The 16,465-nt window shown below is 42.5% G+C and overlaps 1 protein-coding gene across 1 annotated transcript in view; it reads right to left on the bottom strand.

The window, feature by feature from the left end:
• Window positions 1-487: 487 nt before the first annotated feature.
• The window catches only part of P2RX7 (purinergic receptor P2X 7), a 53,793-nt gene continuing 37,815 nt past the window's right edge, over window positions 488-16,465 (bottom strand). Inside the window, exons 9-13 of the mRNA XM_067700901.1 lie at window positions 9,707-9,797; window positions 8,363-8,428; window positions 8,126-8,275; window positions 5,806-5,907; window positions 488-2,201 (exon numbers count right to left, since the gene is read on the bottom strand). Of these exons, the coding sequence (XP_067557002.1) occupies window positions 1,704-2,201; window positions 5,806-5,907; window positions 8,126-8,275; window positions 8,363-8,428; window positions 9,707-9,797 (907 nt within the window). The 3' untranslated portion in view covers window positions 488-1,703. The remainder of the gene's footprint in view (window positions 2,202-5,805; window positions 5,908-8,125; window positions 8,276-8,362; window positions 8,429-9,706; window positions 9,798-16,465) is intronic.

The following is a 16,465-nucleotide window of genomic DNA, read 5'->3' as shown; positions in this document are numbered from 1 at the left end:
AGAATTCTTGGAGTAAAAAATTTCACTTCTGAAGAAGTCATATATAATTCACTTTTCAAAAATATCTCTGAAAGGTAGTAAAAATGAGAGTTAAATCTGGCCCGTTAACTTGATTCCTGAGTTTAAAGCCAGGTGAAATCCTGGGACCAGAAAAGAAGGTTTTTGTTCATATTATCTTACATTAAAACAGTAGAAAGCTGATGACTTTTAAAAAGTGTCAAAATGGTAAATCTTAGAATATGTATTAAAAACTCACAGATCTGAGGCTTCCCTCCCTGGTGGCGCAGTGGTTGAGAGTCCGCCTGCCGATGCAGGGGACACGGGTTCGTGCCCCGGTCCGGGAAGATCCCACATGCAGCGGAGCAGCTGGGCCCGTGAGCCATGGCCGCTGAGCCTGCGCGTCCGGAGCCTGTGCTCCGCAACGGGAGAGGCCACAACAGTGAGAGGCTCACGTACCGCAAAAAAAAAAAAAAACTCACAGATCCTTCATTAGTCACAATTTTGAATAATGTTCTCTATTTATTCTTTAAAATAGTTGTCGTTAAGAAATAGTCCGTTCTAGTGCCAAAACCTTGAAACGGAAATCCTGCAGGAGGATCCTAAAACCTGCTATTCACTTTTTTTTTTTTTTTTTTTTTTGCGGTACGCGGGCCTCTCACTGTTGTGGCCTCTCCTGTTGCGGAGCACAGACTCCGGACGCGCAGGCTCAGCGGCCATGGCTCACGGGCCCAGCCGCTCCGCGGCATGTGGGATCTTCCCGGGCCGGGGCACGAACCCGTGTCCCCTGCATCAGCAGGCGGACTCTCAACCACTGCGCCACCAAGGAAGCCCTAAAATAACAATTTTTGTTCTGTGGGTTCACTGGGTAGCTCTCACTTGGGTTGTCTGATGCAGTTGCAGTCACATGTTAGCAGGATCTGGAATCATCTGAAGGCTTCTTCTCTCCCATGGGCTTGGATGGCTTGAATGCTGGGGGCATCTCTCCTCTTCACATGGCTGCTTGGGCTTCTTCACAGCAGGATGGACTCAGGATAGGCAGATTTTTACATGGGAGCTTGCTTCCTTCACAGCAAGAGTTTCAAGGGACAGGAAGTGGAAGCTGACAGCATCTTAAGACCAAGACCCTGAAGCTGACACAGCATCACTTTATCATTGGATAAAGTGATCAGAGCTGCCAAGACACAAGGGGAGGAGATATAACCCCTCAGGTCTATAGGACAAATGCCAAAAAATTTGTGCCAAAACTTTTAATCCTCCCCATTCTTTAACCAGGACCCAAGGGTTTGTTGATAGTTGGACATTATCCTAGTCTCACCTCAAAATGAGCTGCTTCATATTCATGTAGCTCTTTATGCGTTAAAAAGAGAGTTTGTGTACACTGTCTCAATTTGCTCTCCTAATATCCCTGTGAAACAATAGATTGGATAATAAGGCAAATGAGGTACAGAGGTTAAAGGCCTAGGATCACACAACTTCCTAGGGATAGAATGGAGATATAAATCTGAATCTCTTGACTCTCAGTCCATGCTGAGGGATTCTAGTTTAGTTGCTGTTTGTTTACTCCGGTCACTTTGCTCTCTGACACAAACAGAGCTGGGGGAGGAGGAAAGCACATTTCCCTGTGGCTGAAAATCTGGACACACATCTTTGCAGGTGAAGCTCAAGGTGCAAGCAAAGGCAATATTATATGGCTGCTCAGCACATCAGTAAGGACTCTTGAAGCCACTGTACTGGCCTTCCCTCTTGGGAAACTCTCTCCGGATCCTCCAGCGGCAGCAGCTGGGCAGGATGGCAAAGTCAGCCAGGTCCTGGGAGCCAAAGCGCCACGTAGTATAGCACCTGTAGGCGCAGTGCCGCAGCTGGCTGTTGGTAGAATCTGCATCCAGCACCAGCAAGGGCTCCTGGTAGTGCAGGAGGAACTGCAGGACATGTCTGGACAGGATAAGCTTCTTGAATGGCTCTGAGGTGGTGATACAGGCACCCAGCTTTTTCCGACAGCACAGCTCCTCCAAGCATCTTTGTCTCTCAGGGAGTTGGGATGGGAGGCACTTTCCGCACTGGCACCAATTCGGGCAGTCACTGGATCTAGGGCTTGCCCCTTCACTGAGCAGTTGGATAGTCTCTGGTTGTCCAGGAATGGGGGGTGGCTCCTGAAGAGACAGAGGCAGCCTGGACAAGTCTGTGAAGTCCATCGGGGGTCTCTGAAAAAGGCAAGTTTCCAAACCCATCAGCACTGACAACCCCTAGGGTTCTAGGTTCTTTAACTTTATTATTAACTTGTAAAATTACATTTAATATTACATTAATACTAGTAGCTATCATTTATTAAATGTATATATCAGGACTGTGTTTTGCAAGCACTGCCTCGTTTAAGCTTTTGGAGAACCTCGTGAGATATGTGCTCTGATCTCCATATTACAGATTTGGAAAGTGAAATTCAGAAAAGCCAGGCCTCAATACATATATCTCTTCGGAGAGCCCTTCTTGCCTTGACCACCTGATCTAGGTAGTTCCCCTTCTCCCAGGTCATTCTCTTATCACATAATGATGTTCTATGTTTGTTATGAGGAAATGATCTTATGAATTGATATGTTTACTTAATGATTCTTCTTCCACATGAAAGCAGGGGCCCTGTTTGCTTTGTTTACTGCCTGCATTCCCAATGCCTAGGACAGTGCCCACACATAGTAGACAGTAAATATTTGTTGACTTAGCTCTGCTTTCTCCTTTCTCACCATGCTCTCTTTTCTGAAAAAATCCATTTGTTATCCTCCAGTGGAAGTTGCCATAATTGCCATCATTTTTGTCTATTCTTTGTGACATATACCTTCATTCACCAGACAAAGAAAGTCTGAGTTAAGTACATTAAAACTGAATGGTTCTTGTACATGAATGTTCACAGCAGCACTATTATAATAACCAAAGGGTGAAAATAACCTAAGTGTCTGTCAATGGATGAATGGATTAAAAAAATGTTATGTTCATACAATGGACTATTATTCAGCTATAAAAAGGAATGAAGTGCTGACAAATGCTAAACATGGATGTTTAGCTAAACATGGATGGAACCTTGACATTATGCTAAATGAAAGAAGCCAGACATAAGAGAACAAATATTGTATGACTCAATTTACATGAAATGTCCAGAATAGGTACATCCATGTATACAGAAATCTACAGAAAGCAGATTAATGGTTGCCAGGGGCTGGGGAGAAGTGAGTGAGTAGTGGCTGCTGAATGGATATAAGGTTTCCTTTCGGGGTGTGAAAAGGCTCTGGAGCTAGATAGTGGTGATGGTTGCACAGCATTGTGGATATACTAAATGTCACTGAACTGTACACTTTATTTTTTTTCCTCTTTAAAAAAATTATGTATTTATTTATTTATTTGGCTATGCCAGCTCCCAGCTGCAGCACACGGGATCCTCGCCGCTGTGCACAGGATCCTCGCTGCAGCATGCAGGATCTTTAGTTGCGGCATGTGGGCTCTTCCAGTTGCAGCATGTGGGATACATCTCCCCGATCAGGGATCAAACCCGGGACCCCCACATTGGGAACACGGAGTCCCAACCACTGGACCACCAGGGAAGTCTCTGAACTTCACACTTTAAAATGATTAAAATGGTAAATTTTAGGTTATGTGTATATTACCACACCCACCCCAACACACAGGAGTTCACTTTATACCCAGATCTGATAAAAACATTACAAGAGTGGAAAAATTTTGGCCAGACTCTCTCAAGAAGAGATGTAAAATTCTTAAATATTAGGGAATTGAATCCAGCAGTAAATACAAAGAATCATACATCGCACTCAAACTGATGTTATTGCAGATTCCTGCAAGGTTGGCTTAATATCTGAAAACCAATCAGTGTAATGCACCACATGACAGAAGAAAAGAAAACTCATTGATTATTTGGAAAGAAGCAGAAAAAACATGTTATTTTAAAATTCAGTATCCATTCATGATAAAAATTCTTAGTAAACTAGGAGCAGAGGGGAATTTTCTTAATCTGATAGAGCATTCTTTAAAAACCTACAGCAGGGACTTCCCTGGTGGTCCAGTGGTTAGGACGTGGCACTCTCACTGTGGTGGGCCGGGTTCAATCCCTGGTCTGGGAACTAGGATCCCGCAAGACGTGGGGCGAGGCCGGAAAAAATAAGAAGACCTACAGCAAGTACTATAGTGAAGTAAAAAACTTTCTTTCTGACATAGGGAATGAGACAAAGATGCTTGGTCTTATCACTTCTATTCAGTATTGTACTGGACATCCTAACAGGTGTAATAAGCTCCTGGAGCTGGAAGAAGCAAGAAAGGAACCTCCCCTAGAGCCTTCAAAGGGAGCACAGCCCTGCTGACACCTTGATTTCAGACTTTGATTTCAGAATTCTGGCCTCTAGAACTGTGAGAGAATAAATTTCTGTTGTTCCAGGTTACCTAGTTTGTGGTCATTTATTATGGCAGCTGTAGAAAACTAACACAGTTAGTGACGATGTCCAGCAGCCAAAACTGATGGGGGGAATGTGAATTAGAACACCACTTCAGGGCTTCCCTGGTGGCGCAGTGGTTGAGAGTCTGCCTGCCGATGCAGGGGACGCGGGTTCGTGCCCCGGTCAGGGAAGATCCCACATGCCGCGGAGCAGCTGGGCCCGTGAGCCATGGCCGCTGAGCCTGCATGTCCGGAGCCTGTGCTCCGCAACGGGAGAGGCCACAACAGTGAGAGGCCTGCGTACAGCAAAAAAAAAAAAAAATGAACACCCACTTCAGAGAACTGTTAGGTGGTATCTACTAAAGCTGAACACACACCTGCCTTATGACTTAGCAGTTCCACTCTTAGGTGCCATACGTTTACTGTAGCAGCATCATTGGCATGAACCCCAAAGTGGAAACTACCCAAATAGGTAGTTCATTCAACAATAGAATGGATAAATAAATTGAATGTTTATAAAATGGAAATTATACAACGAGAATGAACCATTGCTGTACACAACATCATGGATGACTCTCACAAAAATAATATTGAGGGAAGGAAGCCAGACACTCAACAGAGTATGTAATGAATACATACTATAGGATTAAAATTTTAAAAGAATTATAAAAATAAAAATAATTTTTAAATAAAAAAATTCTAGAAGAGGTAAAACTAACCTTGAATACAGGATAATGACTACTTTTAAGGGAAGGTAGTAATTTGGAGGCATAAAAGGGACTTCTGCTAGTAATAGTCACTTTTTAAATCTGGGTGCTTGTCACATGTGGTTTACTTTGTCATCAATTGTGATTTATACACATTTCTAGATATATTTATATTTAATAGTAAGTTTTGGGCTTCCCTTGTGGTGCAATGGTTAGGAATCCGCCTGCCAGTGCAGGGGACACGGGTTCGAGCCCTGGTCGGGGAGGATCCCACATGCCACGGAGCAACTAAGCCCATGTGCCGGTAACTTGGTAACTTGGAACTACTGAGGCCCGTGCGCCTAGAGCCCGTGCTCTGCAGCAGGAGAAGCCACCACAATGAGAAGGCCATGCACCGCAACGAAGAGCAGCCCCCGCTCGCCGCAACTAGAGAAAGCCAGCACGCAGCAAGGAAGACCCAATGCAGCCAAAAATAAATAAATAAATAAATAAAATAGTAAGTTTTCTCTTAAAAAAGAAAAAAAGACTACAGGAATTTGCTGGCTGTCCAGTGGTTAGGACTCTGCGCTTCCACTGCAGGGGACACGGGTTCGATCCCTGATTGGGGAACTAAGATCCTGCAAGCTGCGTAGTGTGACCGAGAAAAAAAAAAAAGACGAAATAACTTACTGGCACTTCTTCACCTTCAACATCTTGCAGACTTCTCCCAAGTAGCCTTTGGTTTACCATCCTAATGTGGGGTTCATCCACAAAGGACACATATTTTAATGTCTAGGAAATAAAGATTAAAAGGTTACCAACTTTAGTTCAGAATTATCACGAATTGCATATCTGAACATATCTAAAGGCAACTGTTATTCCTATTTCCAGATGACAACCTGTTACACAAGCTAACCAAAAACTCTTGCTAACAAAGAAAGAATGATTCCGAGTCTAAAGGTAAATCAGAAATTGATCCCCAAGCACCTTAATTTGTAGATTTAGAGTATCCACAGCTTCCTGCCTAATATCTGTAGGTCCCCCAAGTGCTATGTAAAATTCCTTTGTGGTGTTCCCTCAATTTCAGTTACTCTAGGTTGAATATCTCCAGAAAGTTATACGATTGAATCTTAAATTATTTATATTTTCATTAAATTTCATCCCATCTTGGGCCATGAAATGGTGATTAATTCTAGTTGCAAAGATGAACTTTTACTTTAATTGCAAATACATGTACAACGAACAATGAATTGTGCATTCAGCTGCTAAAAAAGGACAGCAATGTTCTTGGATGAAAGAAAGAAACCCTCTGTTGTTTTTAAATACCAGAGACTTCTCTTTGATTGGAGGAAATCATGGAGTCAATGTAGTAAATTCCAAATTAATCAAATCAAAACCATACAGGTGAACTAAAATTTGACCACTCTGACCACTCCCCCATCCTAGGCTCCTTTCCAGAAGCAATCACTGTTATCACTTTTATTTTTTTTTTTGCGGTACGCGGGCCTCTCACTGTTGTGGCCTCTCCCGTTGTGGAGTACGGGCTCCGGATGCGCAGGCTCAGCGGCCATGGCTCACGGGCCCAGCCACTCTGGGGCATGTGGGATCTTCCTGGACCGGGGCATGAACCCATGTCCCCTGCATCGGCAGGCGGACTCTCAACCACTGCACCACCAGGGAAGCCCCCACTGTTATCACTTTTATGAGTGTCCAGTACCTTTTTTTATACGTATATTACCTCCCCACACACATTTATATGTGTGTGTGTATAATACATGCAGAAAATATACAGAATCTATATGTGTGTATATAAATGGACATATATACATGTAGAAAAAACATAGAATTAGTTTATGTGTATTGTTGCTTTTTAACCTATATATCATACCATATATATTGTTCCATAGTTTGTTTTTTTCCTGTCAACAAATGTCTTGGATATTTGCTCATGCCATTACCTATAACATAGTGGTTATAAACATGGATTCTGAAACCAGCCTGCCTGAGTTGGAATTTCAGCTCTGCCACTTACTAACTGTATGACTTTGGGCAAATTATTTAACCTTCCTGTGCCTCAATTTCCTCATCTATAGAAAGAGATAATAATAGCACCTATCTAGAGTTCTGCTAATAATCATAATCCCATAAACCTACCTGTAGGGTTGTGTGAAGATTCAGTGAGTTAATGCATACGTAGCACTGGAAATGCTATGTAAACGTTTGCTTTTATTATAATCTACCTCATTTTTAAAAACTGGTACCAGGCCTTCCTTACTATGGATTTATCATAGTTTATATCACCATTCACCTATTGGACATTTGGACAGATGCTCCCCTTCACTGTCACAGACAGCACTGTGATGGACATCTGGTACATGTGTACTACGTGGGTACCCATGTGAGTGTTTCTCTAAGGCAGGTATAGAGAAGTGGAAATGCCAGGCTGTAAAGTATGTCCCATTTAAATGTTACTAGATTTACAAATTGTTCTCCAAAGTCATTATACTTTTTTTGCACAACCAATTTAATAAATCTGACAAAACTGACAAATCCTGGAACATAAAAATTTGTTTTCCCTATATCTTGCTTCTCCATTTTTGTGTCTATTCTTCACTAAAACTAAAGGATTCATCTGAGAGATGGTGGATTGGGGTAGATTCCAGAGAATTATCCACCATGGGATTGATTACACCTATGATTTTGGCCTTATTTTTTATTTATTTATTTATTTATTTTGCGGTACGCGGGCCTCTCACTGTTGTGGCCTCTCCCGCTGCAGAGCACAGGCCCCGGACGCACAGACTCAGCGGCCATGGCTCACGGGCCCAGCCGCTCCGCGGCACGTGGGATCTTCCCGGACCGGGGCATGAACCCGTGTCCCCTGCATCGGCAGGCGGACTCTCAACCACTGCGCCACCAGGGAAGCCCTTGGCCTTATTTTTGCAAACTTCTCCGTGGTCCAATGGGCCATACACGTGTTTTAACATCCCATAGACACAGCAAGCCTTACCTGCTTTGGCTCCACAATGGATTCACACTTCTTTCTGTAGTAGTATTCATTGACTGCACAGGGTTCACAGCACTTGCAACAGGGATAAATACGGGATCGACAGCATTTATTTGAGTAAGTGTTGATGAGAAAGTCAATGAACACAGTGGCCTGGGAAAAACCCAGACAAGCACCATGTCAGTGAAACTTCCTTTTGCCAAATCATTTTCATAAAATGTGAGAAAGAGAATCCCTTACCAAACCAAAGTAAGAGAGGTTTGAACCGATGTACACGATCAGCTGGATAATGTCAAATTTTCCTCCCTGGAAACAGAGTACAAAAGGTTACCCGGTTGAAATTCAGAGCAATGCTCTTTTGCTCTAACATGTAATTGTAAGTTCCAGCAGAGGAGGGAGTCTAGTGCCGTGAATTTGACAGATGCATCCAAAGTGTTCACGGCAACAAAGATTAAGGAGACTGAAAATATGAATCCCATTCCTCCTGCTTCTGCCTTTCAGGATGTGTTGAAAACATGGATGTTTTAAACAAATAAGCAGTGGAACTCACACACTGAGAGGAGAACCATTGAAAGTTTTTTATTCCATTCAAGGTGAGGGTTTCAAAAGAGCTTTCCCTAAAAGTGATTTGAGATTACTCTGGAAACAGAGGGAAGGAATGTCTGCACAAACTCTTCCCGTAGATGTCCCTGTGGTTTTTATTCTCAGTGTCTTTGTATCCTCTCACTATATCTCATCGATTCTTGTGCTGCTTATCACCATGTTACATAAATAATACGCTGTCAGACAAGGTATGTGGGCATCTGTTGATTTTTGCATACCCAGCATCCCCTTCTTCTGGAGACAGCATGCCCATTTTCCTTTGGAGAACTGTCTGTGTCCATACTCAGTCCATGTAGTTTGCGGGGAAGGGGCTGGTTCAGGGCTGATGTAAGACCAGCCATTGCGAGTGACCCTGGTCACAGTTCAGCAGTGAGCATCTGGCCCATATTGGGCCAGTCAAAGCCAGTGGCATCTGCTGAGGCTTTTGCTGAGATGTTCTCTTTTCACTGAGGTTGCTAAATTGCTAAGGTATAAGTAGCTGCTGACAGCACTGCATAGAGATGACCCGCTGTGAATGACACCAAAACAGAGGAGAACAAATGTAAGAGATGGAGGGAGGCAGGTTCCTGATGATGTTGTTAAGACATCTGGATTCATGATGCCCGAAGCCTGAAAATTGCCTCTGGATTTTTCAGTTATGTGAACTAAAAAAAAAAAAAGTCGTCTTTTTTCCTAAACCCATTTGAATTGGATTCCTTACAAAGTATTTTGCAGAGGGATTTCTTTCTCTCTCTTTTTTAAGCATCAGAGTATATTGAAAATTGAGTATTAGGTTTTCTCCCCAAGCCCACTCTTGTACTCATTAGATGACTTGTCCATGAACAAGAACATTTCTTCCCCCTCTCTGATCCCACATGCAAGATGCACAGTGCCAGCTAACGACTATGACCAAAACATTCACCCTTTGAGACACTACAGCGATAATTAAGACACAGTCATAGGAACGGAGATGCCAGTGGCTGAATGCGAGAAGAGACTTACGGTGCCAAAAACCAGGATGTCAAAACGGATCCCAAAGGCTTTTATCAGGGTCCGCTTTTCGGTATTATTTTCCTTATAGTACTTGGCATATCTGTAGGAGGAAAAGGAAACATATTTATAAAGATCTCTCTGGAAGTGCTGGTATTTTATGAAAAGAAAAACCAAACCAGTAGCTGTTCTAGTCTTCTTTGTCCGTCTTCTAGCTCTGCTCTGGTTGGCAGAGGAAAGAACACAATCCAAACCCATGAAATTCTCTGTCTCTTCACCTCGAACCAAGGCACCACTTCCCCATGTCACCTTCTCTACTTCCAGCATCACAGGATGATGGAAAGTCTGTGTTTTAGTTTAAGATTAAAATGAAAAATTTTTAACCAATACAGGGTTGACAACAAGAGAAATTAAAAAAAATAACTTCAAGCACTCTGATCATTCTCTAAGAGGGAAAAGTTTAGCTTCTAGAACAAAGAGGGGGAGGGTGAATCTTAGATACTAATGAATGGATTGGGAACAGGTGCCCCTCAGCAATCTGCTCTAACTGTGTTTTCTTAAGATTCTGTATTTGTCTGTTTGGCATCCATTATCACCAGGGCCAAACTAGCGGACAATGTTGTTTACATGCCCCCTGCCATCCAGCTTTTGCAAGTATGTGAAAATCATGTTACAAACCCTCTTGACCAATCCTGAGTCCATATCTCCAGCCACCTTCTGTATCTAACTTTCACACACCCAGCCAACATTTCCCCTGCCCTAACTTGCCCAGGGCCAGGTACCAGACAACCAGAGACCACCCCTGTAGCCCAGAGCCCACCACCATTACTCAAACTAGCCAATCCTAAGCTGTTTCCCCTGCCCTGCCTTTCATTTCCCACAGAAAACACAGTAAAGGCTCTGGGCTGTGCTTTCCCCTTTCTCCTGCTATCCCCTGACCAAACCTGGTGCTTCTCCCTGTGGCCCTGTGTGACCTGGTGTGCCCCACCTCTCGGGAAATTCTTCTTTCAAGGGCATTGACTTCTCTGTGTTACTACTCAGCCACCTTTATAAATTAAGACCTGGGCACAAATCACAGTCACCCAAAATATGCAGCCCTCATCAGTGCTACAGTCAGGGAAAGTGTCATGTTTTGTTTTTCATGAATAATTAGGAAGGCTTAAGCCACATGTCTCACAAAACTTTTAAATCTGACCCTCCCTCTTACCACTTTTGGTGGTTGTTTTTAGGTAAGGACATATATTTTCTTTGAGTTATTAATTCATAATCTATTTACAGGTGTGGGGAGAGAAGAAAACAGATGCTCTGCCAAAGTATAGTTTGGAACATCTGAAATTCTTATTCTTTGTAAACTCACGATCTGACATTGAGATCAGTTAGATATTCTCAGGCACTTCAGTGCCTGTTTCTGGCCAAAGGGGTTTCAGTTTCTTTGCATCTGATTGTTCTCACTCCATGACAGTACTTTCTTCTGCTCTATTAATTGATTTGTTTTTTAAAATACAAAGCAAGCATGCATCACCACTCCATGCCCCAGGGTTGCATTATCTCTCTATGCAAGCTGTTTTGCTGGAAGGTTAACATTGTATAGTAAATACTTGAATTTCTGCTTTCAGGGTCCTTGTACAGTGGGTCTCAAACTGAGGGCAAGAATCACTTGGGAAGTGTGTTCAAAAGGCAGATTCCTGGGCCTCACCCCCAAAGGGTGGTTTCAAAAGGTGTGAGGTGTTTCTAGGAATCTGTATTTCCAGGAAAGGTACCAGGTGGTTCTGATGCAGGTGATCAATGGGCCACACTCAGAACACCAGGCCCTGGGCAAGGATGTTTTTACACTCTGTAGTGGGTTGAATAATGGCCCCCCCCAAAAGATAAGTCCAAGTGCCTAACCCCTGCACCTGTGAATGTGACCTTATTTGGAAATAGGGTCTTTGCAGATGTAAATGAGTTAAGGATCTCAAGATGAGATCATCCTGGATTTAGGGTGGGTCTTAAATCCAATGGCTGTATCCTTATAAGAAAAAGGAAAGGGAGAGTTGAAACGGAAACACAGAGGAGAATGCCATGTAAAGACGGAGGCAGATACTGGAGGAATGCAGCCACAAGTTAAGGACCACCTAGAGCCAGCAGAAGCTAGAAGAGGCAAGGAAAGATCCTCCCTTAGAGACTTTAGAGGGAGTATGTCCCTGCTGACACCTTGATTTTGGACTTCTGGCCTCCAGAACTGTGAGAGATAAATTTCTGTTGTTTAAAGCCATCAAGTTTGTGGTAATTTGTTATAGCGGCCATAGGAAATGAATACACACACACACACATTCTGAGAAGCAGAGAAGCACATCAGGCATTCTATTCTGTGTGGGACTTCCCTGCTTTACACATCTTGTAAATAAACTGAATAATTGAAAAAGGATCTTTTGCCATGGATCTTTTGGTAAAGGACAAAATTCTGCAACGTGATCAATTCCTTCAACTTCCTGTTTTAGAAAGTTATATTTTCTCATTAACCTCATATAACCTCTAACTTCCTTCCCTTTTGTGTGGCTATTTGACAATAACTTGTCCAGTTACCCGTCAGATCTTGACGTTTTATTTTTGGCTAAAGATTTCTTCTGGTGCTTATTCCAGAGAACCAATGCTCTAAAACTTTGTTCTAAAAGAGTATTAACATCACAACCAGTTCTTCAGAAAGCTCAGATCTCTTCAGGAGCTAATGTTCTTAGGCTTAGCTCAGCTACTTGAAGAACATTTGCTAACATCTGATTGGTACATTGCCCTGCATGCGTCTGCTGATTGCTGTAAAAACAGCCTGTGAGGGCAGTCGGGGACCACTGATCCAGGCCTCTCTTTTTGCTAATGGCCACAAACCTATTCAGTAGAGCAGCTGGGAATGATCAAAACATTACCTAAACTAGGAGCTGGTTTCAGGGCCCTGGATGAAATTCCACTGACCCGGAGAAGGCAAAATCCTGTTACATCTTGATCTCAGCCAGTCTTTAGCCAAGGGTCTCAAACACAAATGCCTATAGGGGCCAGATAACAGAAATGAGTGATGCAGCCAGGTAAGAGGCAATAAGGAGTGGTGAGGAGCATGGCAAACCAAGAGCCACATGGCCTTTCTAAAGGGAACCACTGATACTCAGCTCTAGCTGAGTGCTCCCTGTGGAATATGAAGCCAGTGTTGTCAAATGGGTTGATTTTTTTCAAATAGCTTAATTTTCAAAAAAAGTAGGAAGTCCATATTTTTACGTAGAATGTCTCAACTTTCAGAACATTGTGCAGGCCAAAAACAAAAACAAAATTTGAAGCCTGCTTGCCAGTTAATGATGCTGCTTTAAATAAAATATAAATAAAGCCATTTGCTTAAGTGGACCCCTCCAGAACTCAATAAGAGTGCTAGCAGAAGGGTTAGGAAGCAATGAATGTGTGTGTGTGTTTGCACGTGCACGTGTACTTTGGCCTGTACTTGCATGCTCAGATTAAGTAGACACTTTATTTTATTCATTCTCCCAGGCAGCTAGCAACCTGGTTGTAGAAAGAAAATATAGTCAGATGAATCATCTAAGAAGGAAGTATGTTTGGGATGCTAGAAAATATAGTCTAGACCAGTGCTTCTCAGATTTTAATGTGCACATGAATCTCCTGGGAATCTTAAGATGCAGATTCTGACTCAGTAAATTGAGAGTCGGGGCTGAGATTGTACATCATAACAAGCTCCCAGGTGAGGCCCATGTTGCTGGTTCCAGGATCACATTTGAGTATCGAGGGTCTAGATTAGTGATTCTCAAACTTAAGTTTGCATAAGAATAACCTGGAAGGCTTATGAAGACAATCCCCAGAGTGTCTGATTCAGTAGGTCTGTCCTAGAGCCTGAGAATTTGCATTTCTAGAAGGATACCACATGATGCTGATATGGGGACCCGCACTTTGAGAACCACTGGTCCAGACCATTAGTACTAAAAGTATTCACAGAAGCTAATATGTTTGCAAGTTGATTCCCTAACGTGGACTCCTATGTGTACAGTTTCTCTTCTTAACTAGGAAAGCTCAGTCCTCAGGAAAGTGCATGATGCCTATGGGGGTCCTATCCTGTGCTTGGAGAGGCCTTGTCCGGTTGCATTTCCCCGCACCCCCATCACACTATATTGTTTGATTTTCTTTGAAGTATTTATCATCATCTGAAATGGTTTTGTTGGATTTGTTTGTTCTATTGAGGTATAACTAACATATAATAATAAAATGCACAAGTCCTAAGGGTTCAATTCAATGAGTTTTGACAAATGAATACTCTATGTAACCTAGATCCCTACCAACATCTAGAACATTCCATTACCCCAGAAAACTCTTGTGCTTCTTTCCAATTGGTTCCTACTCCTCCTTCCTACCCCCAAACCCCAGCCCAGCAGCCATTGTTCTATCTTTTATCATCACAGATAAGTTTGCCTGTTCTTGTACTTCAAATAAATGGCATCATAGAATGTACTCGCTCAGGTCTGGCTTCTTTCACTCAATGTAACGTCTGTGGGATTCATCTATGTTGATGTGTGTATCAGTAATTTCTTCCATTTTTATTTATGTTAAGTAGTGTTTTATTATATAAATATATCACAATTTATTTCTCCATTCACCTGTTATTGCACATTTGGGTTCTTTCTGGGTTTTGCCTATTATGAGTAAGGATGCTGTGAACATTCATGTGCAAATCTTTTTGTGGAGATATGTTTCCTTTCTCTTGGGTAAATACCTAAGAGTGGGATTTCTGGTTTAGAGGATAGATGTATGTTTACCTTTATAAGAAACTTCCCAACAATTCTCTAATGTGGTTGTACCATTTTACACTCCCACCAGGAAAGTAGGAGAATTCCAGTTGTTCCTCCTCCTTGCCAACCTTTGGAATTTCCAGTGTTTTTAATTTTAGTCATTCTGGTGGGCATGTCATTATATTTCATTGTGGTTTAAATCTGCATTTCCCTGGTGGCTAATGATGTTGACTTGGAGTTTTTTATTATATTTTTGTCTTATATGTATAGTCATGTCCTATTAGGATATATGCTAAGCAGTAATTTGTCTATTTTGTTTACCAATGTATACCCATTGGGGCAAGAAATATTTTTTTCTTCAATATATATTTAATGAATGAAGAATGCCAGTATCAACATCCTACCAGCTTCTTAAGCAAATTGTGTAACCGAGGGATATACTCAGCAACTCTCTCTGAAAAGGAAACAGCAAAAGCCTGCTTTGTGTTTGGAATCAGAGCACAAAATGACCAGCCATAACCACAGTCACAGAACCCTGCCTGATTCCCACAGGAAATGAAAGGTCATGGAGACTGTGTTATAAGCCTCAAACTGAGAGGCCAAATTACTGCTGGCCCAGTGTTGTAGGAACAGGCTGAAAAAATTATCCAGACGTAGGAGGTAACATGGAAACTAAGTTAGGGGCACAAGATCACCAATGGGAAAAAGTCAGGAGCAGAGGACTGAACTGTGCAGAGCATCAAAACAAGAATAGATCAGCACAAAACCAGCACTAGCCAGCTCAAGAGTGAAAATGAACCAGAATTCTAGTGAATTCATAGGGTTGAAGTCCAGAAGCTAGAAGCATAAGCGATGTACTACAAAGAACCTTAAAAATTAGACAAAACTGCAGTGAGGAAGCAATGTTACCCAAGGTATCAGGAGTCTTTAAGATGTTCTTACTGGGCTTCCCTGGTGGCACGGTGGTTAAGAATCCGCCTGCCAATGCAGGGGACATGGTTCGAGCCCTGGTCCGGGAAGATCCCACGTGCCGCGGAGCAACTAAACCCGTGCGCCACAGCTACCGAGCCTGCACTCTAGAGCCCGCGAGCCACAACTCCTGAAGCCCACGTGCCTAGAGCCCGTGCTCCGCAACAAGAGAAGCCACAACAATGAAAAGTCCGCGCACCACGACGAAGACCCAATGCAGCCAAAAATAAATAAATTTATTTTAAAAAAATGTTCTCACCAAAAGGATTTCCAATCAAGATGGCAGAGCTGCCTCACCACCTCCACCACCACCTCCCACCCCACTGCACTTACACAAAGAAGTGCAAGATAAAGTATTTTTTAAAGTCATATCAATATATTATTGAGCTCAAAACAAGGAAGGGCAGGTGCTAGAGATGAGTGGTAAGTGGGGACTAAAGCCACGTGAACCCTAGGAGTACCAGATCAGATTTGTATCTGAGCAGCTAGAGTCTTAACATACTTCTTGGGAAAGGAGCTGAGGCTGCAGATGCCCAACTTAGCAAGGAAGCAGGGATGGGATACTTCTAGTGGAGTGAAGACATCCAGCACCAATAAATTAAACTAAAAACTGGTTTGTAATTGATAGATGCCATACAGTCCTGGCAGGAACAACTACAAAATTAAATTGTGACCCCAGAGGAATGTCTCCATATCCCATGGCACACGCAAAACTTTGCACAAGATCATTTCTGCCGAAGTCCACCAACAAATATTCCAAAACCCCACAAAGAGAAATCCCATCCAAGTTGCTACAGTTCAGTGTGAAAGGGGTTATACAGTAGATTGGACAAAAGGAGTAGGATCCATAAGCTAAGAATGGATCTCACTGAAACAGTAATAGGTGGCTTTGAAAAAGAACTGAATATAAATCCGAGAAATGAAAAATATAGCCATATAGTATTTTTAAAACCTGAAAGCATATGGTAAAATGCTCATAACCTTTGATCCAATAATTCTGTTTCTAGAAACTTATCCTAAGGAAATAATCTGGGATTCAAACAAAGAT

The sequence above is a fragment of the Pseudorca crassidens genome, chromosome 12 (assembly GCF_039906515.1).
Source record: "Pseudorca crassidens isolate mPseCra1 chromosome 12, mPseCra1.hap1, whole genome shotgun sequence".
Taxonomy (NCBI): domain Eukaryota; kingdom Metazoa; phylum Chordata; class Mammalia; order Artiodactyla; family Delphinidae; genus Pseudorca; species Pseudorca crassidens.
This window is presented reverse-complemented; position numbering and strand designations above follow the sequence as displayed.